Raw genomic sequence first — 22,099 nt, 5'->3', positions numbered from 1 at the left:
GTCGGCGGTTCGAAGCCCTGCGACAGGGTGAACTCCCATTGCTCAGTCCCTGCTCCTGCTAACCTAGCAGTTCAAAAGCATGTCAAAGTGCAAGTAGATAAATAGGTACCACTCCAGTGGGAAGGTAAACGGTGTTTCCGTGCACTGCTCTGGTTCCCCAGAAGTGGCTTAGTCATGCTGGCCACATGACCTGGAAGCTGTACACTGGCTCCCTCGGCCAATAAAGCGAGATGAGCACCGCAACCCCAGAGTTGTCCGTGACTGGACCTAATGGTCAGGGGTCCCTTTACCTTTACCTTTAGGCAAATCCATGCAGGACAGTTATCCGTGGCTGCTAGGCATGATGAATCTCATTTAAGCATCTGATTGGCCACCATGAGAACAGGATGCTGGACTAAATGTGCTTTTGGCCTGATCCAGTTGAGCAGATCTTATGCTTACAACTGCCAACATCCCTGGTCTTTGGCCATGTGAGATCATGTTTCTGGATGCAGCATCCAGAGAGCAGCTTAACTCTCCAATTCAAACTTTATCCTAACAGTTTCCCTCAATGTTCTTGAACTGCTCTGGAGTCACCCTTTTGCTCACATCTACATTCTGTTCTCCTGCACCCTATTTACAGAGCCATCAACTGCCAAACTACCAATTTGTACCCACTGGCGGAGGAAGGGTTGTGTGGTGTGTGTGGCCCACCCTGGGGGGGTGACATCCCTGCCCTGCCCCCTGGGGACGCTCACCACGGGCGGCACCCCCCTGGGATACTCACTGCTCGCTGCGGGAAACACCCCCGGGGCGCCCGCCACTCACCAGGGGTGGCACTCCCCATGGGTGGCTAGCCCTGCCCCCCAGGTGCACAGCATGTGTACAGTTAGCTCCGCCTCCATTTGTACCCTCAGTTGAGGTAAAAGTCACTCTCCTGCAAGAAAGGTCAGTCAGATACATAGGCTACGACTTCCTCCTTCCAACCATCCCCTCTTAAATTTCAGTTCCAACTAGACAACATTTATCGTTTGTCAACCAGATCGGAAGACATGAAGAAAAGAATCATTCCCTCCTACCATGTTTTGCAATAGAAGACTACTCAACAGCCCCTCAACAGAGAGCGAATTCCATTCACTAGCTATAGATAGCATTTCCAAGATGTTTAATGAACCTAACAGGAGAACCATACGGCAAGTGCTCAAGAATACAGACAATCAGAAATAGCCTGGTGCCACTGCAGGTCAACAATCTGTGGGAAGTGTCCCAACATCACACTTCATTCTCATGCATGCACTTCCAAGTGTGCCGTGCTGGTGCTGATGCAATACACGTGTCGACACACAAGTAATGAGCACCATTATGATCAACCATGAGTGACCATATGGTGATGTGCGGGTCTTTGAGACTCTTTCTCTAGAGTTCTGGGGTCTGCGTAGGAGCCAGAGGGGCTCGTCTTTCTGCAGAGGCCTGGCGATTACTCCTCAGGAGGCTTCCAGAAGCTGCAGGACAAAAAGCATATTGTCATTCTCATTAGAACTGTTTATTCACACTGTTAGGAGTTTGTGGGTTCCAGAGTTTATGGGTGCAATACACCCATAATTCCTGGATGTAGTAAATGTTGGAGTTTAATCAATGCTCGGAGTATTGAAATAGGCTGCCAGATGCTGGATTGAGCTAAAATACAGGCCAGCTGTGCTCAGGAAATTGCCTGGGAGAAGAACCACCAAGGAGAACAAAGGAAGGTGATGGGTGAGAGACACTCTGCCAACCAGCAAATGGGCGAAGCCCCACCCTGAACTGTGGGTAGTTAGATTTGTGACCTGGGGGGTGGAGAAGATGGGAGTCTGTTTAACACAGCAAGCTGGAGCGGAGTTCAGAGCACAATGTGGGCTAACAGGAGGCTGCAGTAATGGGTAAGATGGGACCCTCTTGGAGTGCAATGCTTTTAACCTCTCCATCGTAGGCTCAGATTGTATATACAGTGGTACCTCGGTTTTCAATGTCTCCATTGACAAACATATTGGTTTATTAACGCCATAAACGTGGAAGTAAATGCTTCAGTTTTTGAACACGCCTCAGAAGTCGAACATGCCACGCAGCTTCTGCTAAGTGCAAGATCCGGAGGCCTAGCTGTCGGCTGTCGAGTCTTCGGTTTTCGAACATTTCAAAACTCGAACCATCTTCGCAATGGATTGTGTTCGCAAATCGAGGTATCACTGTATATGTAAATAAACTATATATCATAAAGACACCACAGTCTCTGCTTGACCCTGGACTCTTGCGCCACTCAGAGATTAGGGTGGCATGAAACAATACCTATATGTCCAGTTATTATCAAGGAAACCATCAGTTCTGCCAGAACCATGTCTCAAACTACTGGTTCAGAAGGTTTCGATCATTTATATCACTGATAATCTTCCACCCTTTCCCTTCACAAACAGCCCATGTACCTACTGTGAAAGTTTATCATTTTATTGGTATTTTGGAAGTTACTAGAGCTAGGTTAAAAGGTGTTAGCAGTTTTGCACCTCTAGTAAAATACTTCCAAAAGGCAAATCCTATGGCGTATATCCCCATTTGCAAAGATGTGAAGAAGCATTGGCTGTGAAGGGAAGGATAAACTCTGAAGAAACACACTCTAGGAATCTGCACTTGTCTTTCCTTCACCCTCACCCCAAGTGCTGTCTTTGCAGCTGCTGGCTGTTTTGGAGTGTTTAGCAAAGGAGAGTGTGCAATAGATGGCTCACCGAGGGGTGAAGCCCCAAAGTAATGTTCTGCATGGGCACTGCCTATAGACCCAGCGGGATGCACAAGGTGGCTTCTGATGCTATCTTAAAAATCAAAATTAGAACAATGGTATAAAGCAACCAACAATCAGCACAGAACGAAAAAGCCACAAAAATATTAATAATAACCGACCAAAGCCAGTGTGTAAAACACCGTTAATCAATTGACTCCAAAGACCTCGATAACATTGCAGCAAGACAATTCTGAAAGATACTGTAATTAATGGCCTCAGGAGGGAATGTCATCCCATGCATTTAAGACTATATTAAAACTCCTCCTGGGTTTTCAAGTCTAGCATCCTATTATCACAATGGCCAACCAGATGCCTCTAGGAAGCCTATAAGCAGAATTTGAGTGCAACTGTGGCAACTTGCATTTGGAGGCATACTGCTTTGACAGTGGAAGGTTGCCAGAGAGACCAACCAAGACAATCTTTCTACTAGAACTGGACTGGAAACCAGCCTGAAAACAAATAAGTGGTATTATTTGGGTCACCATATTCCCAAAAGTGAAAGTCCAGACAAAGTTGTTGTCTTCTGGGGGGGGGAGTTTGCCACACTTCTGGGTTTTCCCGGACATTTTGCCAATTTGGACGCCATTCTGCTGCTCAAATCCCAATCGTGTCCGGGAAAATGTATGGCAGTCCTAGGTATCATCCAACTGCCCCCCTTGAATAGCCACTTTGTCCAAATATAGTATAAAACGAGGTCTTAGATGTGTTAAAAATTGGTGACACTGAATGAGGGTTTCTTTACAAGGGTCCTACTGTGACCTTCCTCAATGCTCTATGGACTCTGTGCAACCTCTTTCTCTCCATTTTCTGATTGGCTTTGTTCCAGGAACAGAGCTTTTCCCAATTCCTTTCTCAGAGACCACTGTCAGACCCTCCAAGCGTCCCTATTTTCCAGGGGTGTCCCTGATTTTGAGAAGCCGTGCCGATTTCTGATTTAATCCTGGAATGTCCCACTTTTCTGTAGGATGTCCCTATTTTCATTGGAGAAATGTTGGAAGGTATGGAGTTATCCGACCCCCGAGCCATCTGAAGACAATACTGTATATGGAGCTTTTTTAATGTTTTATTATGTTTTTATATATGTTGGAAGCTGCCCAGAGTGGCTGGGGCAACCCAGTAAGATGTGTGGGGTATAAATAGTAAAATTATCATTAGGAATGGGACGTCCCTATTTTCATCAGAGAAATGTTGGAGGGTATGCATTGTTATGGTAGGAAATTGAGGAATATAGAATATAGAGTTTACCCCTCTGACAGGTTAGTCCAGTTAGGGTGATGTGGCTGGGTTATTTCTCACCAACAGCTTCAGGTCCTAATTTGCAGCTTTTTGAACTGGTTTTGAAAGCTTGTGCTGAACCTACATATCTTACAGGTACCGTATATTCTGGCGTATAAGACTTTTTAACCCAGGAAAATCTTCTCAAAATTCGGGGGTCGTCTTATACGCCGGGTGGAGAATCTGCAGTCGAGTATACCTCAAAATCTATATTTTAACTGGAAAAGTTGGGGGTCGTCTTATACGCCCAGTCGTCTTATATGCCGGAATATACAGTATAAAATCCAGGCAGGCCTGAAGCTCAAACCTCACATCTGAAGCTGCTTGGATCAGGGCTACTTGTCAGGGACCGTGCTGAGGTGGGCTGCACTGAGAAGGAATGATGGGAGCCTCCCCCTCCCCCTGCTCCTGAATCTTCCCAGGAGCAGGAGGAAAGTATAGATTTGGAATAGTGGTTTGCAGAGGGGCATAGTTCAGAAGGCAGAAGCTGGGAAATACTGGTGAACAGCTAGCAGAAGGAACACTAGAAGAAAGAGTGTTAGCAGATTCACAATCTGGACAGCATTCACCCCCCTTCTCCAAGGATATGGAAAGCTCAGAAAGTGTTAGAACCGAAAACACAGAGGTTACAAGCTCAGGTTACAAGATGTGGAAGTGGCGTAGATTAATAGGGACGAAGGGGGAGGAGTGACCCTTAATTGGGAGCACCGCTATTTCTAGGAGACGTGTTCTTTGTTCTCTCACTGTGATTATTAAAGATTCTAACTGGTAAAATGCTCCTTTCGTTTGATCTTTTGTTACTGCCATGGGGGAGGAAGCCGATTCACCAAAGTCTGACACTACTTCATGCTGTAAGGAGGACTCAGACTAGCCTTTGGAGCAAATTAACTGTGAATCTAGATGTGCGTCGTTCACATCCTGCAAGGAAAACCAGCACAATGGTGTGCACAGCATGCTGGACACATCAAACACCACCTCCCAGCACACACAGTTGTGTTTCTTCCTAACGTCACAAAGAGTACTTACTTACACAGGGTGATGTGTGCCCATGTTAGAAGTGCCCTCACTTCATATATTCCCCTTCGCTCAAATAGTCCATAAAGGACCCTGTCAACTCAGCAAAATCTTCCAATACAAGACTGGTAGAATCCTCACCAGACAGGTCACTGTCAGGCCGAGGTCTCCTGAGATGGGCAGGAGGGGCAGGAGGAGACACAGTGCAAGGGGCCTCAGGAGCTGTCTGGACAAATGTGGGCAAATGGCCTGAGGGCGCTGCTGGACCCACACTTTCCTCTGGTTCTTTCTCAACCTCCATGTCAGAAGAGGCAGGTCCCAGGACATGGTAGAGGCTGGGAAGGCGGATGTCAAACCGCAAGCCAAATTTAGCAAAAAACTTTTCATTCAGGGCATACAGTTTCTCTGAGATGTCAAAGCCAAGGAGGACTGAGAAGAGGCGGGCAATATAACGCTCTTTTGCCAGGAGCAAGTAGAGATCCTTCCTTGGCCAAGTGATGAAGCTACAGTCAGTCTCTGCTGTCAGCGTTACCTGCAGAGGGAAGGAGAGAGGAGAGGTGGCTAGCTCAGAACTTTGTATCTAGTGAAAAAAAGTCACCGTGCTGTCCGAACGTCTGCTGCAATACTGTCCCCAGCACAAAAAAATATATGAGGGCTCCAGATTAATGAGAGGACGTTTATACTGCTTTTACTGTAAATTCAAATGTCTTCGGAGATTTTGCAATAAATATGCCTGGGAAAGATTGTACTGTACTGTAGGAGTGGCTTTGACTATAAAATGCCTTAGTAGTACCTGAAAGATAACCCCCATGATTATTAGCTGAAGCTCTCCTTCAAGTATCCTAACAATCAGACGTATGGGAGATGTTGAAACAGAAGAGGACCTTTTTAATAGTGACACACAAATGCATACTACTGTGGAATGTTCTCCTCAAAGAGGCTTACCTGTCATCAACCGTAATGTATTTTTGGTGCAGGTGAAGATCTTTTTATTTTCAGAGTCTTTAAAAATTACTTAAAATTATGAAATTGTGGACATTAACATTTTGATCTCTGAATCTCACTGTGATTTTAGGAGGTGTTTTGACATCACAAAGATGCTCTCTGCCGCTCTGCAAATAGCTACACAACAAATCCTAAAATCCATAACAAATTATGTTCGAGCAGAGTTCATGAATACAAGTTTCAACCACAGCTTAATAATATGTGGCTGAACTGTATGTACAAACTCTGCTCGGACCTAATTTCTTACGGTTTTTAGGATGTTTGTTAAACGTTTTCTTAGATTCGCAATTATAAGTTGTTTAATTTGTTTATTGCCAAGAGAGGTTTGGTGACGAGGCCTCTGATAAATGTAATAGATAACATTTGCCTCCACTGTGTGCGTTACGCTTGCACAGGTGTAAATAAAGCAAATATCGCAAACCAACGTTTGGTGCCAATTCTCTCTGACACCCAACAACACCGTTCCTGTATTTTATCTGAAATCATTTAAATGAGAGCTGCTTCTTTTGTTTTTACAGGTTTGGGAAAATGAAAAACTCTGGCAAGAGAGAAAAGGTGTCTGTTTCCCCAGACTTTTAAAATGTACACAGGATTTCATTCACTGGAGCGGGTAAATGAGACGCTGGCATGTGCACGATGGCAAGAGATCAGCCACATTATCCTAGAGGCCTCCCTAGGTCCTGGAATCTCCTTGGCCAAGGCCCAAGGAATGGTGGTTTGGGAAGTAGAACATGGACAGGCGACACGGCATGTCCTTGAGTCTGATATTTAATGCTGCTGCCAAGCAAGCAGTTGTTTAGGCCTCCTCACTGAGGGGAGCCAGAATAGGATACCGGTAGCTTTCCTAAGGGAGGCCTGAAAGAATTCAGGGGATGAGAAACCCATTTTACAAGCAGCATTTTCCCGCCCATTAGAAAACTCGATAAGCTTATAGTGAAGTCATATAATATTATTCCAATGAAATAAAAATCAGTTTTTTGCTGTTTTCTACAAGAAACACAGTCAAACCTAATAGGGAAAAAGGATTGGCTTCTAAGGGAAGCAAGAGGAATGCTACTGTGCTTGTTTCCTTGATACAGCCTCAGGCTTTAAAAATAAATGCTTCAAGGAAATTTCAGACAGTTTACAAGCTTGAGGGCAAAATTAGAGATGTGACAAGCTGCCCAACTGTCTCCCTGTTGTTATTTTTAAAAAAAAAAAAAAAAAGCACACACAGAGAAAATGTTGATTATGAGCAGAAAAATATCCAGAAGGGAATGGGTTAAAATGTGTGTGGGGCACACGGCGTGCACACACACACACTTCAGAGCCTCCCAGGGCTGTTTTTTGGTTTGAAAAAGAAAACAGAGGAAATGTAATGTATGTCACATTTTTAGTTTAGGCAGCGACAAAACAGTACAGAACGTACAAAAGAAGCATGAGGTCTGTGATGTTGAGCCAATGATTTTGGAAAAAGGCAAGCATCAAAGAACATTGCAGTCTATGCCTTCACAGACAGCTAAGACTTGAAGCATCCTGGAAAGGGCCCAAATTTGCCACCTCCTTTCTTCCTAAAACTGTGTACCATATCTTATCTACATCCCCCCTTAACTTTTGTAGCTCAGCTATTCCATGAAGACGTTTGCCTCAGAGGCAGCTGCTGGGCACTCCATACAGGAATGGATATTTGAGATTTTTCCACAGCTTGTCACCGTGTGTTCTATTTTAAAGCTTCCTGCAGGGCATCACAGTCCCATTGAGTATAGTGAACAATCCATTTACAGTATCGGCCCAGACGACACACTCTTACCGTGTCAAAGATCCTGACTCTGAATTCTTAAAAGTATCTCAGACACAGTGCGGCACCATTCATCCCAAACATTTATGCAGGAATTGTACTTGGGCGATTTGGGGAGGGCTTACTGAGTGTTTTACAATAATTTTTTGATAGGGCAATCTTACGGCGTGTGGAGTTGTCCAGTGTTAAAAATACTGTGATATGGACGTCCCATAATAATGAAGACGTTAACCCCAAAGTCAGCTTTCCTCTGGAATGTCACAGCCATTTAAATGCATATAGCTGGTCTCAAGAGAATTTAAAGGCAAGCTGAACCAGGACACCTCAGCTTTGAATCCCAACCCTTGGGCTTCACCTATCTCCAGTTGCTTTGGAGATCCAAACAGCTATTTTAAGCATCCCCAGTTTGGATTTTCACCTTTCTTTTGTTTAACGGCAGATCTCCATATATCACCACAGACGCTGCTATTGAAAGTCTCCTCGCTTTCAAAGTACAGTCGTACCTCAGCTCCCGAACGCATTGGGAGTCGAACATCCCAGCTCCCGAATGATCGAAAACCAGAAGTGAGTGTTTCGGTTTTCAAATGTTCTTTTGCTTCCTGCGGCCAATCAGAAGCCGTGCTTTGGTTTCCAAACATTTCAGAAGTCGAACGGACTTCCGGAATGAATTCTGTTTGACTTCCGAGGTACGACTTGTATGCAGCTTGCTATGTGGCATTGGTGGGGTAGAGGTTGGCCTACTAAAAAACATAAGCGCAAAGATTTATTGAGTGCATGGAATGACTAGAGCAATTCTTTGGACCCCGGCCTCTGTTACACCCTCCCATCAGATGTCAAGGTAATAAACAACTACAGTCAAACCTCGGCTCCCGAATGCTGAAAACCTGGAAGTAAATGCTCTGGTTTTCAAACATTTCTTGGAAGCCAAATGTCTGCTCAGTGCAGGAAGATCTTGCAACCAATCAATCAGAAGCCGTAATTCAGTTGTCGAATGTTTTGGAAGCCGAATGGGTTTCCAGGACGGATTATGTTCGACAACCGAGGTTTTATTGTATCTGACTTTTAGAAGACATCTGAAGGCAAATTTTTAATGTTTGATGTCTTACTGTTTAGGGAAGTTTTTAAACTGTGATATTTTAAATGTATTTTAATGTTTGGTGGAAGCCGCCCAGAGTGGGCGGGGTACAAATAAATTATTATTATTATTATTATTATTATTATTATTATTATTATTGTGTTTTAATTTGTTGGAAGTTGCCCAGAGCGGCTGGGGCAACCCAGTCAGATGGGCGGCATATAAATAAGTTGTTGTTCTTGTTGTTATATGATTCTGACCAAGAAAGTAAACAAACAAACAAACAAACAAACACCACCACACACACAACACACGATCTAAAAAAAAAACCAAAGATGCACAAAACTACCAGGCAATTGTGTTCTGCGAGGTTACCTGAAATGTTCCCTCTTCAGAAGGGGGCAGTGATTCCCACTCAGGGGAATCCAGGAATTGATATGGGAAGACATAATGGAGAAATTGTCCATCCTGGCTTACTCTAACCCTAATTGGGGCAGGGGGAAGGAAAAAGACATATTTTAAAGCAGATTAATTTTTTAAAAAAATATTCCCAAAGTTTATACAGTGCATTATAATACCTGCCCTCACCCCAAGGTGGATCCCAACAGAAATTACTCTTACGCCACTGGCCTCGCATCTGACGGCAGGGGCACCTGGAAAATGGTCTGGCAGGTATATGTGGGAGCAGCTAAGTGGTCCTCATGCAGTTGTGCAAACATTTTTTAAAAAATATGTATTTATTTATTTATTGCATTCACATCCCATCTTTGCATTAAGGCAGTCAAGGCAGTTTATAATATAAAATATTAACCTATCCTAACAAATGCATACCCTCCAACATTTCTCTGATAAAAATAGGGACATCCTATTCAATAATAATAATAATAATAATTTTACTATTTATACCCCACCCATTTGACTATACACGGCTGCCTTCAGGTGTCTTCTAAAGTTTGTATAGTTACTTATCTCCTTGGCTCAGGGGCCGGATAACTCCATACCCTCCAACATTTCTCCAATGGAAAAAGGGACACCCTGGTACAAAATATTATCAGGCCAACTTCAGGAGCTGATAGGCATTTGGTTCATGGCCTGAGTTTCTCTTATGCCTTCCCAGAGAGCATACACATCTTAAAGAGCTTTGGAGTGGGCCGGTGGGTTGAGGTTACCAGAGATGTCTCTGAGGGTTGTAAAAACAGAAAGGGACAGCGAAGAGCTTCAAAAGAACCACTCCAAATGGAGTGAATTGTTTTCGAGATGAGCTGCGCAGCAAAAGATCACTTGATAAAGAGAGGAATAGAAATTTCTGCATAAAACTCCACAAATAGGCCAAAAGAAACCCCAGAAGGCCTATTATAAGCAGCACATGTGTACAGCACAGGATAGACAGTGATAGATGGCACCAATGGTGGATAATTTGCATCAGCAAACAGGCAGAGGATAGCCTCTGCTGCAGGAGCTCAAGTTCCGCTTAGGCAATTGCATCATTATCACCATCATTATTTAATACAGTATCATCTATACACATGGCATTTTACAAGATGATAGGCTGCATTGAGAATTGTGTGACAATGGCAATTATTATTCTATATTATTCTATATTTATACACTGCCTATTTCCCCTGATGGGACAGTATGGTCTTTGGTGCAAAAACTGGCCACGGACTCTTCATTTCTGATTATCTAAGCAAATTTCAGGCTCTAGACCAGGAAACATGTCTCTGGTTTGTTTTTTCTTGTTGTTGGGGGGAAAGAGAATGGATAATACAGGAAGAGAATGGATAATACAGGTTGCAAATCTGCAAATACAGATTGCAAATCTCCTTCCCACCCGTCATACAGCCATCTCCTTTCCCTTGCGTTTTATGTGCCCCAACCCTAATTGCTCCAGGTTGTGACAACTGCAAAACATTCTCCAAATTCTCCATCACAACATAAAAAGCCAACAAATCAAGCAAACTAGGTAAAACCTGGCCCACAGTAGAAACATTTTTCTTTTTTAATGTAAAATTCCAGACCCCTTGAATGTGGAACACTTCAGACTTAACCAACATATGACAATGAAGAAAAGAACGAAATACGGTAGTGACAACCTAGTTAACTGTTCCCACCATACAAACAAACCCTGAACCAACCTTCAGCGGCCACATTTAAAGCTTGTATTTTTTAACCCTTTAAGAAGGGGAGGCGTTGTTGTTGTTTGCTTTGTCAGGTAACCTTACCTGAAAACAAGGATTCACTTTCGAGGAGCCATGACCTTAATTTTACAGTACACCTATCTCCCTAAATGCCGAGGGCCAAATTACATGACTGCAGGGCCATGTGCAACTTTAGCTCAACAGCCACTTCCCTACTGCTAAAGCATCCTCAGGAGGAGACAATCTGCAACAGAAAAGCATTGTGGATGGGGTCCTTAAGTCCTCAATCTCCTTCCTCTTTTTCCATGGATGTCCATGTTTAGAAGGTAAAAAAAAAAAATTAAAAAGCCTAAATCAGTAAGAAGATAAAGCTGGGCTGCACAACTTCAGCATACAAGCTGGGACTTCAGAACCTCTGAGCGTTCCTGTTTTCCAGGGACAGTGCCGGATTTACAGAAGACATCCCAGTTTCTGATTTGATCCCGGAATGCCCCGCTTTTCCTTAGAATTTCCCTATTTCCATCGGAGAAATGTTGGAGGGTATGGAGTTATATGACCCCCCCCCCCAGGCAGGCCTGCATAGGGAAGTTTTTAAATGTTTACTTTTTTATTATGCTTTTATATATGTTGGAAGCTGCCCAGAGTGGCTAGGGCAACCCAGTCAGATGGGCAGGGTATCAATAATAAAATTATTATTATGAAATAGGACGTCCCTATTTTCATCGGGTAAATGTTGGAGGGTATGGGATGGAATGCTTCTTCATACATATGCACAAAAGGAGCCCTCCATGAAGAAAACTAGATGCCAGAGAGGAAGTTCTAAACTAGTCTTCTCAATGGCATAAAAGGTCTGTTTGAAAAAAGGACAAGAAGGGGAGTACTCCATCACACGAGTTGAGTCCTCAAATGCAGAGTAAAGTGATACAGCCAAGACACAGGTTTTACCACCTATGTGAGAACTCAGCCAGAAGAAACTTGGAGTATACAGGTACATGGGTTTGTTTTGTTTTCCATGCCACTCCACCTATTTTTCAAAAGCACAAGTTGGGTCAGTTTTCTAATGCCAAGGAAAAAAAATATTGTCAGGGGAAGGTGAGGCCTACCTGCCAGACAACAAGAATGAGAGACGATCAATTGATGTCTTGCCCTCCACAGCATAGTTCTGGTCTTTGGCCAGTGGCAAAACCTGTTCCTCACAACACTTGACAATTTCTTTGTAGACCTGAGGTGGCACTTGCAGAGGCTGGCACAGTTGCTTGTAGAGCATGTTGAATTCTTCAGGGAAGGTGTGTTGATGGAGTTGGTAAACTAGGTGAGCCAACTGAAGCAAACAGATCAGAACTAAGAGCATGTTCCAGGTGAAGATGTCCAGTCCACAAGCATCTAGCCAGCCCCAGAGCGCAGCGCATAAGAAACCAACGGCCAATAAGCCAAAGATGAAGATGCAGCCAACCGTTCCACTTCCTCCCATGAAAGCCAGGAGGAGGAAGAAACCAGCAAGGTGATAGATTGGTCCTTCCATATGCTGCTTCCATCCCTCACATAAAACTGGGTAGAAAACAATCCGATCCAAGAGGGTGCTGTTTGTACTCATTTTCCTTGTCTCCTAACCTCTGCACCAATATGTCTTGAAAAATTATATTGAAGTACTTGTAAAACCAGTTCCTAGAACTGGAGCTGAACAGTAGCTATGTCTTAGAGGAACATTTTCAAAATTATTAATGTGTTTGCACCAAACACCCCCAGCAGCCCCTTCCCACAAAGCGGAAGACCAAATGTGGCTTGCAGGAGTCCAGTATCATACCAATCAGCTGCACCAACTTGCAAAAGCACCGGAAATTCAATCTCGAAGGAAGCGACGCCTTTCAGTTTGAGAACTCCTTGGGAAAAGAGCTGGGAAGAGTTGCCTGCGGTTTGCTCCCTCACCAGCCGTCTGAGAAAATGAAAATAGACTCGGTGAAAGAGCAGCAGCCAGGGCAAAGGGGCGGGGATGGGAGCAGTGGAGGGTACTTGTGTTTAATTTGGAATGTATAGCACCCGGCCATGGAAAGAAGAGCGACCCCAAATAGATAACCATGTTTGGAATTGAAATCCAAGAAGCAAAGGCTGAGAGGCGAAGAGAGGCCAGCCGGGCATTTGCCACTTAACATAACCCAGAGAACTAGATTACACATAGTATTGTCTGTGTAGATGCTTTCAGTCTGTTCCCGTAGGTTGCTTGGCAGAACACATTCCCTCTCACATCACAAGGCGAGGGGAGAAATTTCCTCTATCATGAATTGCAAGCCACAGAAAACAAGATAAGGTAGGATTTTAGGAAGGGGTGTGTGTGTTGGCTGCAGACCACAGTATCTAAAGGAAGTGGCGACAGCTGGGATTTTAAAAATTAGGCAGAAGCTGTGGATCAGAGTCTGGTCAAACAAGCTGCAATATTTTTGAGGCTGCAAATTTTGTAAATGATACAGACAGAAGACTAGAGTGGTCAACGAAGGAAGTTTGCTTGACCTTTAACAGTGATATATCAAAAGAACAGCTGCTTTGAGTTCCCATTTCTTGCTTGGTGTTCCCCAGAGCTACTTCCCTCCAGTGGTGGAACGCTTTAGTAGTAGTAGTAGTAAAATTTATTACGGCCATTGGCCCATATCAATCTATATTTCAACGGACTCCTTGCTAGAGCGGTGGTCACATTTTGTGACGGGGGACTGGCAAAATTGGTGTATAAATGCAGAGAACATCTGATCGCAAGTGGTGTAAGAATATCAAGATATTTTAAAAATGAAGCACCTCCAACTCCACTTTTTCTTCAAACTGTAATTTTGCCAAATTCTCTCCGACACAAGGCTGACCAACACGCTCTAATTGACATAATCTCGGCTGATGACATCTTTAACCATCCCACTGGCTTGGCTGCAGAGGTCCCTCAAAAGTTGGATTCTTATGAACCTATGTATGCAGTGAATCAGGGAATCGTCCCTGACAGTTTTGAAAATAATTTACTTCATTCTTATAGTGCTCTTCCACAAGAAGCCCAAAACGAAATACTCTACAAAATTGATACCCTTCGTTTCTGTCTGATATGGAATGCTTTGGTTCCCATTTTTCAGCCACTGGAATGACACAACAGACGCGCCAGGCGGTGGAGCAGACTTTCCACTTTTTAAATTATGCTACCGATCTTAAAGCCACCGTTGTGCTGGGTCTGACTGCAGAGAAAGGGAGTACGGCAGAGCTTTCCAAAATTGTGTTGTGACATTTTAGTGTGTCGGCTTTAGTGTGTAGGTGTGTTGCGTGAATGCTACCGGTGCTGGAAATGGGTTATTTTAACCTCCCCTTTGCTATGAAAACTGAATTACTGTGTCACTAACTGAAGCATGTCTAAAAAGTGTCACCGACGTGAAAAGTTTGGAAAGCTCTGGAGTACAGGGGGTCTGAGGGGGACAAGCATTCCTGTCTTTCTCAGTGAGATAGGAAGACCATGCCCTGTTGACAGCTGAGCGGCTGTCACAAAGCAATGTCAGACAATCCCTACCTTACATTATCAATATACCGGTAGTTTTTCTGAGCAGGAATGTGAGCAGATTTATGTACTGCATTGGGCGGGCGGGCGGGGGAAAGGAAGGAGATGAAATTTATTCCATTCAATATGGAGTAAAATATAGTCTTTTCCCTTTGTTTCAGAATAGAGTGATCCCCAAGTAAACAGAAGCTGGCCATCCTACTATAAGGCATTTTCATTTATGATTTTATGTGAAGTGAAAAGAACTGTCAGGCGACAAGGAACCCAAGATTAAGATGGTATTCAGACTGCGAATCACCCTATAAAACTCACAGAGTTAAACTGATCTCACACTTCTGAGCGGATAACGGTGTGGTATACTTCACATTTTTCTTGGCTTCCTTGAAAACAAGTGGCAGCATTGCAAGGATTAGTGTTTTAAGAATTTGAAATGCAAAACAAATGTCCTAAAGAAATTATGGTTGGTGCACACCTTAAAGATAATCGTTTTGTGTCACCAAATACAAATTATCAGTTTGACCCTTTCATCAAGAGCAAAAAAAGACACCTCACACACTGCAATACAACATGTTCTTGCAGATTTAAGTTATCCAAACAAAGGTTTGGGTGCCAAGATCTGTCTTCTCAGAACATCTGAAGTGTGTGTTTAATCTTGCATGGCCTTGGGAACAATTCAAAGTGTTGGTGCTGACCAATGAAGCCTTACAAGACAATACCTGGACAAACCTCTTCCCACACGAACCAACCCAGACCCCGCACTTGTCATCCGAGGCCCTTCTCTGTGTCCTCCTCCCTGGGAGGTTTGGAGGGTGACATGAGAACAGGCCTTTTCTGTGGTGGCTCTCTCTAGAGGCTCGCCTGGCGCCATCATTACATGTCTTTAGGCTCCAAGCAAACATTCGTCCTTATCCAAGCCTTCAGCCATTGAATATTCTATGGCCTGTGGGTGGGTGGAACGGTTGTTTTATTATTATGGCGTGTATCACGTTGTTATTTTTATGATGCATAAATTATGTTTTTAATGTTGTACACCATCCCGGGATCTTTGGATAAAGGGCAGTATCAAACAAAGAGGGTCAAATCGGAGTCCTGAACTTGAAACACAGAATGGACTCCTGAATGTGCACACCAACAAAGAGAATGCCAGACAAAAGAGTTAAACCAAAGGTATTACTTGCTCACTCAATCCTTAATAAATGTAAACTTAAAATAAATATAAGATTGTCCTAATAATTTATTCTAATTTCAGAATTTAGTATTTCCATACATAAGGCCTTTGTGTGAGAGTTAGAAATTCTAATCTATTATCATCCTTCAAGGAAAAATACTAGTGGAGAATACAGAAAACATTCCAGAATGCAGAAGTCAACAGTTGTATCCAGTGCTGTTTTCTGGGGGAACATGGGGGTATGCATACCCCTAAACGTTTTGTGAATCTTTGTACTTTTGTCCATTTACTGCAGGGGTCCCCAAACTAAGGTCCGGGGGCCAGATGCGGCCCAATCGCCTTCTAAATGCGGCCCACAGACAGTCCGGGAATCAGGGTGTTTTTACATGAGTAGAATGAGTCATTTTATTTAAAATGCATCTCTGGGTTATTTGTGGCACCTGCCTGGTGTTTTTACATGAGCAGAATGTGTGCTTTTATTTAAAATGCATCTCTGGGTTATTTGTGGGGCATAGGAATTCATTCATATTTTTTTTCAAAATATAGTCTGGCCCCCCACAAGGTCTGAGGGACAGTGGACCGGCCCCCTGCTGAAAAAGTTTGCTGACCCCTGATTTACTGTATTTATTGTTCCTGATTTGAACTATAAAATGGTGATTTTCTTGAGTCAAAATGAGTGTACCCCTAAACATTTTTTTAGAAAAAACAACAACACTGGTTGTATCCATGGTGGCTTTGTCTGAGCAAAAAATAGTTTTCCTCTTGCAAGTTGGGTAGCAGATTTTTAGTGAACCCCCCTACAGATTTTTAAGGCCCGTGTACCACCCCAAAAGCTGTTCCTGAGGGACCTAGATATAATAGGATATGACAAGGACACTGCAAAGGGGAGGGGAGGTGGGGAGAGACCGATAAAAATCTGGCGCCTCAACTTGTAGGAGCACATTTTGCTAAAAAGCAACACTGCCAGTGGATGTGACTCCACAGACAACTGAACTCCATTGTGGAGCTGCTCTCGGTTAAGGAGAAAAACAAGTGTTACATTGAGCTAATCCTGATTCAGTAATATTGACTAGTAGACTAGTATTCTCTGAAATTTACAAGAACTGGAACGTCTTCAAGTATATATTTTTTCTGTTTTACATGCATCAGGGTCTGAATGTGTCAGAGGCAGCTTTCAATTCATTTATTTATTAACAAAATAATTCCATCTACAAACTTTACACAGGCCAGGAACTGTCCTGCACTTCAATATAAGGTCACTTGGAAAGCTTTGCATGTTACTCTGAAAGCCCTGATAGAAATATTAAATACAAATCTAACAAATAAAAGAAAACAAACAAACAAACCCAGCTTCACCGCCCAACTACTCGGTTGACATTTGTGCAGCTTTGCTATGGATTTACTACAGCAGCCCCTTCTCAAGAGAGGTTAAGTTACACAATGCTGGAACCCATGAATTATATTTTTCACACACAAAATATTATTATGTCCATCTACCTAGCTGGGTAGCCATGTAGCCTACATACAGCAAATCTACAAATTGATTTTGACCTCTGCTGAAAAAGGAGCTTGGCAGATTGCAATGGAAACTCGAGTGCATGCACACATACTTGCCCAATCCAACAGGATCTCTGAATTCAGCAAACTTTGTTTTTATTGATTTAGCATATTTAATTCCAGTGAATACATGGGAGGGTGGTGACATAGTTTTCCAGATACAACTGCATCATACAGGAGCCAGTTTTGTTGTGCTCAAATGAGAATGTTAAAACGTTTACTCAGGAGAATCTCTCATATTATCACTTAGCCAGGATCCAGCAATGGAAGAAGACTGTAACTCAACACACTCCTCTGATTTCAGAATCCATTGCATCTCCCCGCCAATAAAATCATCTTCTGACACATAACTTAAAAAACAAAAAACACCCGTGTTCAAGCAGCCATTTCAAGAGTAAAGTCCCCAAACTAATATTTCAACAGCAAACCACCTAGAGGGAAAAGAAAGAGAAGGTCCAATAAGAAGCAGTTTTAGCTATATTTCTCATCTATTAGCAATGATGTTCCTCTAACACTTATGTTGGAAAGTTAGCTGTGAAAGCAGTACCTGCAAGTAAAACATACCAAGGATTAATTATGCCTTATTTGTAGTTATTTTATGTCTACCATCACCACAGAACTGGCAGTTTTACTTGACCACGGTGACTTTGAAGACTTACTGGACTTGGAAGGTTAACACAATGGATCATATACTACAAACTTTTGACAGATTTTTGTACCCAAAGCATGCCTAGCAGAAGCCTATCCAAGGAAGGAGAATCTGCAACCTGTTCCAGTGCTAAATTTCTCTTACATTTAACAAAATCTACCTCCTGGCATGTTACAAATCTAAAAGCATCAGTCATCCAATGCTTGCTTTTGTCAGGCATACAAAGTAGACATATTGGCATTTTTTGCCCAACAATTTTTAAGGTGTTTGGTAAAGTATATTCACAATACTTATGAAAGCTTCGAATCCCCGTGACGTTCGCCAGCTGTGCACTCCTGTTGCAGTGGCAGAACAAAGTTCTGAGACTCTATAAAACTTTTGTTTTTGTTTTTTTTAAAGCAGTGCCACAATACATTACAAAATTTAAAGGAGGAGTAAAGGTAAAGGTACCCCTTTAGGTCCAGGCGCGGACGACTCTGGGGTTGCAGCGCTCATCTCACTTTATTGGCCGAAGGCGCCGGCATACAGCTTCCAGGTCATGTGGCCAGGATGACTAAGCCGCTTCTGGCAAACCAGAGCAGCGCACGGAAAAGCCGTTTACCTTCCCGCCGGAGCGGTACCTATTTATCTACTTGTACTTTCTTCTGAACTGCTAGGTTGGCAGGAGCAGGGACTGAGCAACAGGAGCTCACCCCGTTGTGGGGATTCGAACCGCCGACCTTCTGATCAGCAAGCCTTAGGCTCTGTGGTTTAACCCACAGCACCACCCGCATCCCAAAGGGGAAGTAGACCTACAGAAGTGTTGTAGATATCACAAGCTCTAACCAACTGATGTCCTTGACATCACACAACAATCTCCATCTTCCACACAACAGTCACAAATGCAGTGGTTCTTGCTGGGAAAGAACTGCAAATCCACACACCACGGTTGAATCAAGTAGGTCAAGTTCTGGAGAGTTGCAATTCTCCCCACAGGGGTTAAAACTGCTGTAGCAGTGTTACCTTGACAGCTACCAGCATGCATTCCCCCCGAAAAATGGCACCGTTGCAAGAGGACATCCATTTACCTTCCAAACGTTCAGATATGTGCTTCATCTTGTTCATATCTTAAAACCCAAGGCTCTCATGCACTCCTTGTGGGCCTCAATAAGAGCACCACAGTGTTCTTCTCCTTTTTCGATGATGCTGCAAGACAAAATTTCCCAATGAAGCAATTTCACAAATTAGGTAGTTGACTTCATGAGTGCTGAGGAAGACTAGCCTGGAACTGACTGCACTCTTCGGTACAAATGTCCAACTGTACTCCACCTGTGTTTTCAGATTATGCTTTCCTCAAAAGGGATGAATGGTTGCAATTTGGGTCCCATTCAGATCACCTTTCTGGTAAGGTTACAGGAAAGCTGCACGTTGTCGGTTAAAAAGAATGATGGAAACTGTCTTTTTTGTTTTACAAAATGCAGTGGCTGATGTTTTGATGTGAAGAGAGGAGAACAGGGGTCAAAGATGCTTCCTAACCCTTTTCCTCAGAGATGTTTTCCCACTGAAGCATTATCACTAGCTACTCAGAAAGCATGGAAATATAAGGGATGGGAAATCCCTGTATGGGAAAGCTGCATATTCCTGCATTGCAAGGAGTTGGAGTAGATCAGAGCTTTCCAAACTGTGTGTCGTGACACATTAGCGTGTCAACTGCAGCATATAGGTGTGTCACGTGAATGCTCCCTGCGCTCCACCCGGGGCTGGAAAGAGATTAGTTCTGTCAGTTTCCATTTCTTAGCGCAGAAATTATTGATCTGATGTGTAGAGATCTTTCCTATTCTACTTAATTCAAGAGGGTTCTGGAAGCTTCTCTGTGTGAAAGAAACAAGCAGAAGGTTCATGATTGGATTATTTCTATAGAGAAGCTGAGTACAGCTGGCTTAAAGTGGTTCTGTTATCTCTTCTGTCAAGTCCATGCTGAAAAAGTAGAAGCAGAAAGAGCCTGGGTTTCATTTTCTCTATCTTGTTTTCCTTCTGGTGTGGTGTTCCATACATAGTATGCTTAGTGTTAAGGTTTAGACTCGTTACAAGTTATCGTAAGTTTAAGTTAAGTCTGCTACAACTCGATTTCTTATGAACAGTGCCAATCCTGAATGTATTGGATTTGTGACCGTTATGCTCATTTGCCTTCAGTAGCAGTAAAGCTCTGTTGGGTGAAATATTAATTGCCTCTGGCCTATTTTTTGGGAATCCTGCAACGTGTTTTAAGTTTTTACTCTGCTAACTATATATTGGAATCTGCTCTGGATCAATATCAAGTAGAATTTCAATGACAAGTTTGACCACTGGTTTGCTAGTAAAACCGAATTACCATGTCGTGAAACGATGCGTGTCTAGAAAAGTGTCTCACCGACATGAAAGGTTTGTAAAGCTCCGCACCCTCTGGGTCCCTTCCAACTCTGCAATTATACGATTCTAACACCAACACACAGGGAAAGTCCACACAACAGAAAAGGAGGAAGTTGATAGGAGGCTGCCATTTTCAGCAGTGGCTCAGCTTGCTTCTGCTAACTTAGCACACCACGTGCGTTATTATCCAGAAGCCCAAATGCATTTTTGGAGGATGAGAGCTACTGATCTCCTATATGGCGCACGGTCACCTGTTGCCCCAGGAGCAGGAGTGCACTGATGGTAAAGGATTGTTTTCAGCAACAGAATCCAAGATTATTCTTCCAAGGGCCAGATTTAAGAGATTTAAGTGAAGACCCCCTTCCGGCCCCAATTACCCACCAGGCATCGCGCGCCCGCTTCGTCTCCGGACAGGCACAGCACGGCTTGAGGGAAGGCGGCGGCTTTTGCTCGGCCGCCGCCGCGGGGGATTGGAGACCAGGGGTGTCGCGGGACGCCAGGGTCGACATGGCTTCCGAGTCGCGCATGCGCAGAAATACGCACGCGCCTGCGCCTTGTGTCCGCCTCCCCGCCTCACAGAAGAGGAACTTCCCTTCTCGGCGTTCGCCGCCTCTTCCGCCACACTTTGCTCGCCATTTGACGCCGAGTGATTGTGGGGGGGGGGGGGATGTCGGTGGGCGCGCGCGCCACAGAGCGGACAAAAACCGGGCTGAGGTGGAAGGACATAGCTTCTTTAACTGCACGAGGGTCTATTTCAGCAAAACAAACAAAGAAAACGACAGCACAATCGTACAACACAGCCTTGGTTTGCAGTTTGGCCAAAGGGGGGAATGATAGAAATCGGCTAAGCCAGCCAGCAGTCTTCAACCTTTTCAGGATCAGATCCCGCATTTAACATTGCAACTGCAATAAGGGTTTTATTTTTTTACCCACCCACCCCGTTTATGCCAAGTTTTCTTTTTTTTAAAGAGTGGCTTGTGGTCTCTCTAGGGATGAAGTTCCGCAAGTTTAGAGTTGCAAAGAAGGCCCCAATGATAATCTCACATCATTTGAGCAGAACCCCCCCCCCCCAAAGAAAACCTGATACAAAACTAGCATTGGGTTGCAACAAAGGCCCGTCTGGTTAATCTGCCCGCTGCCAGAACTCCGTGCAGAAGCTTTGCGCTCCTTTTAATTTGCATGCAGGAAAGCATCGCATCAGCATCCCAAGTTACTGAGAAAACGGGCAGGGCGCGCGCGCGCGCACACACCTTTCTCAAACCTTGGGGGCCCCGTACGTTGTTCGACTACAACTCCCATCATCCCTAGCGGGAAGGGCCGGCTGTCAGGGATGATGGGGGTTGTAGTCCAACAGCGACTTGGGCACTAAGGTCGAGATAGGCTACTCTACCCTTCAGAAGAATCTTTATTTGCATCAGCCACTAGTCATAGCAATAAAAAAAATAAAAAATGTACTGAAGACAGAGATAATAACTATAGAAAATATATTTTGGGGGTTTACATCAGTAATCAAATAATTGCCCTCATTGCCCTCGCTAAAAATATTGCAGTTTTTGCTGTCTCCAGATCATCTTGATCTGCTAAAAAAGGGGGGGGGGCACAGCAGCAATGGTTGAGCAACCCGGCATGGATAAAAATAGAGGGGTAATAACCTCACTACTCAAATCTTGATAAAGAGTGCAAGCTACTCTACACTATTTCCTATCTCTACGGCTTCAGGTGTGCGAGCGAGGCCGCGCCTCCTCCCAGCTGGG

The 22,099-nt window shown here is 43.8% G+C and overlaps 2 protein-coding genes across 4 annotated transcripts; both read right to left on the bottom strand.

Moving 5' to 3' along the window:
* Window positions 1-1,127: 1,127 nt before the first annotated feature.
* Window positions 1,128-12,987, bottom strand: POPDC2 (popeye domain containing 2). 3 transcript variants are annotated; one of them, XM_033173670.1, is made up of 4 exons: window positions 12,170-12,987; window positions 9,304-9,412; window positions 5,084-5,603; window positions 1,128-1,481 (listed from the first exon to the last, which is right to left on the bottom strand). In XM_033173670.1, exons 1-3 carry the CDS (start codon window positions 12,658-12,660, stop codon window positions 5,121-5,123), a joined length of 1,083 nt encoding a protein of 360 aa, XP_033029561.1. In that variant the 5' UTR covers window positions 12,661-12,987; the 3' UTR covers window positions 1,128-1,481; window positions 5,084-5,120. The 3 variants fall into 3 exon arrangements, with proteins under 3 accessions (XP_033029561.1, XP_033029563.1, XP_033029562.1); XM_033173672.1 differs by having other exon boundaries at window positions 5,213-5,603; XM_033173671.1 differs by having other exon boundaries at window positions 1,387-1,481; window positions 5,088-5,603.
* Window positions 12,988-17,379: 4,392 nt separating this feature from the next.
* LOC117061006 (cytochrome c oxidase copper chaperone) lies at window positions 17,380-20,889 on the bottom strand. Its single transcript, XM_033173661.1, has 3 exons — window positions 20,727-20,889; window positions 19,025-19,142; window positions 17,380-17,739 (listed from the first exon to the last, which is right to left on the bottom strand). The coding sequence occupies exons 1-2, from the start codon at window positions 20,870-20,872 to the stop codon at window positions 19,058-19,060; spliced, it is 231 nt and encodes a 76-aa protein (XP_033029552.1). The 5' UTR covers window positions 20,873-20,889; the 3' UTR covers window positions 17,380-17,739; window positions 19,025-19,057.
* Window positions 20,890-22,099: the final 1,210 nt, after the last annotated feature.

Source organism: Lacerta agilis, chromosome 16, assembly GCF_009819535.1.
Source record: "Lacerta agilis isolate rLacAgi1 chromosome 16, rLacAgi1.pri, whole genome shotgun sequence".
Taxonomy (NCBI): domain Eukaryota; kingdom Metazoa; phylum Chordata; class Lepidosauria; order Squamata; family Lacertidae; genus Lacerta; species Lacerta agilis.
This window is presented reverse-complemented; position numbering and strand designations above follow the sequence as displayed.

Excerpts from the sequence above, each read along its gene's own strand:
- LOC117061006 (XM_033173661.1), bottom strand. The coding sequence starts at position 20,872 with ATGCGCGACTCGGAAGCCATGTCGACCCTGGCGTCCCGCGACACCCCT. Across the intron at positions 19,143-20,726 it reads AAGCGGGCGCGCGATGCCTG|CATCATCGAAAAAGGAGAAG; the intron begins GTGGGTAATTGG and ends TTTGTCTTGCAG.
- POPDC2 (XM_033173670.1), bottom strand. The coding sequence starts at position 12,660 with ATGAGTACAAACAGCACCCTCTTGGATCGGATTGTTTTCTACCCAGTT. Across the intron at positions 9,413-12,169 it reads TCATTCTTGTTGTCTGGCAG|GGTTAGAGTAAGCCAGGATG; the intron begins GTAGGCCTCACC and ends TGCCCCAATTAG. Across the intron at positions 5,604-9,303 it reads CTGAAGAGGGAACATTTCAG|GTAACGCTGACAGCAGAGAC; the intron begins GTAACCTCGCAG and ends TTCCCTCTGCAG.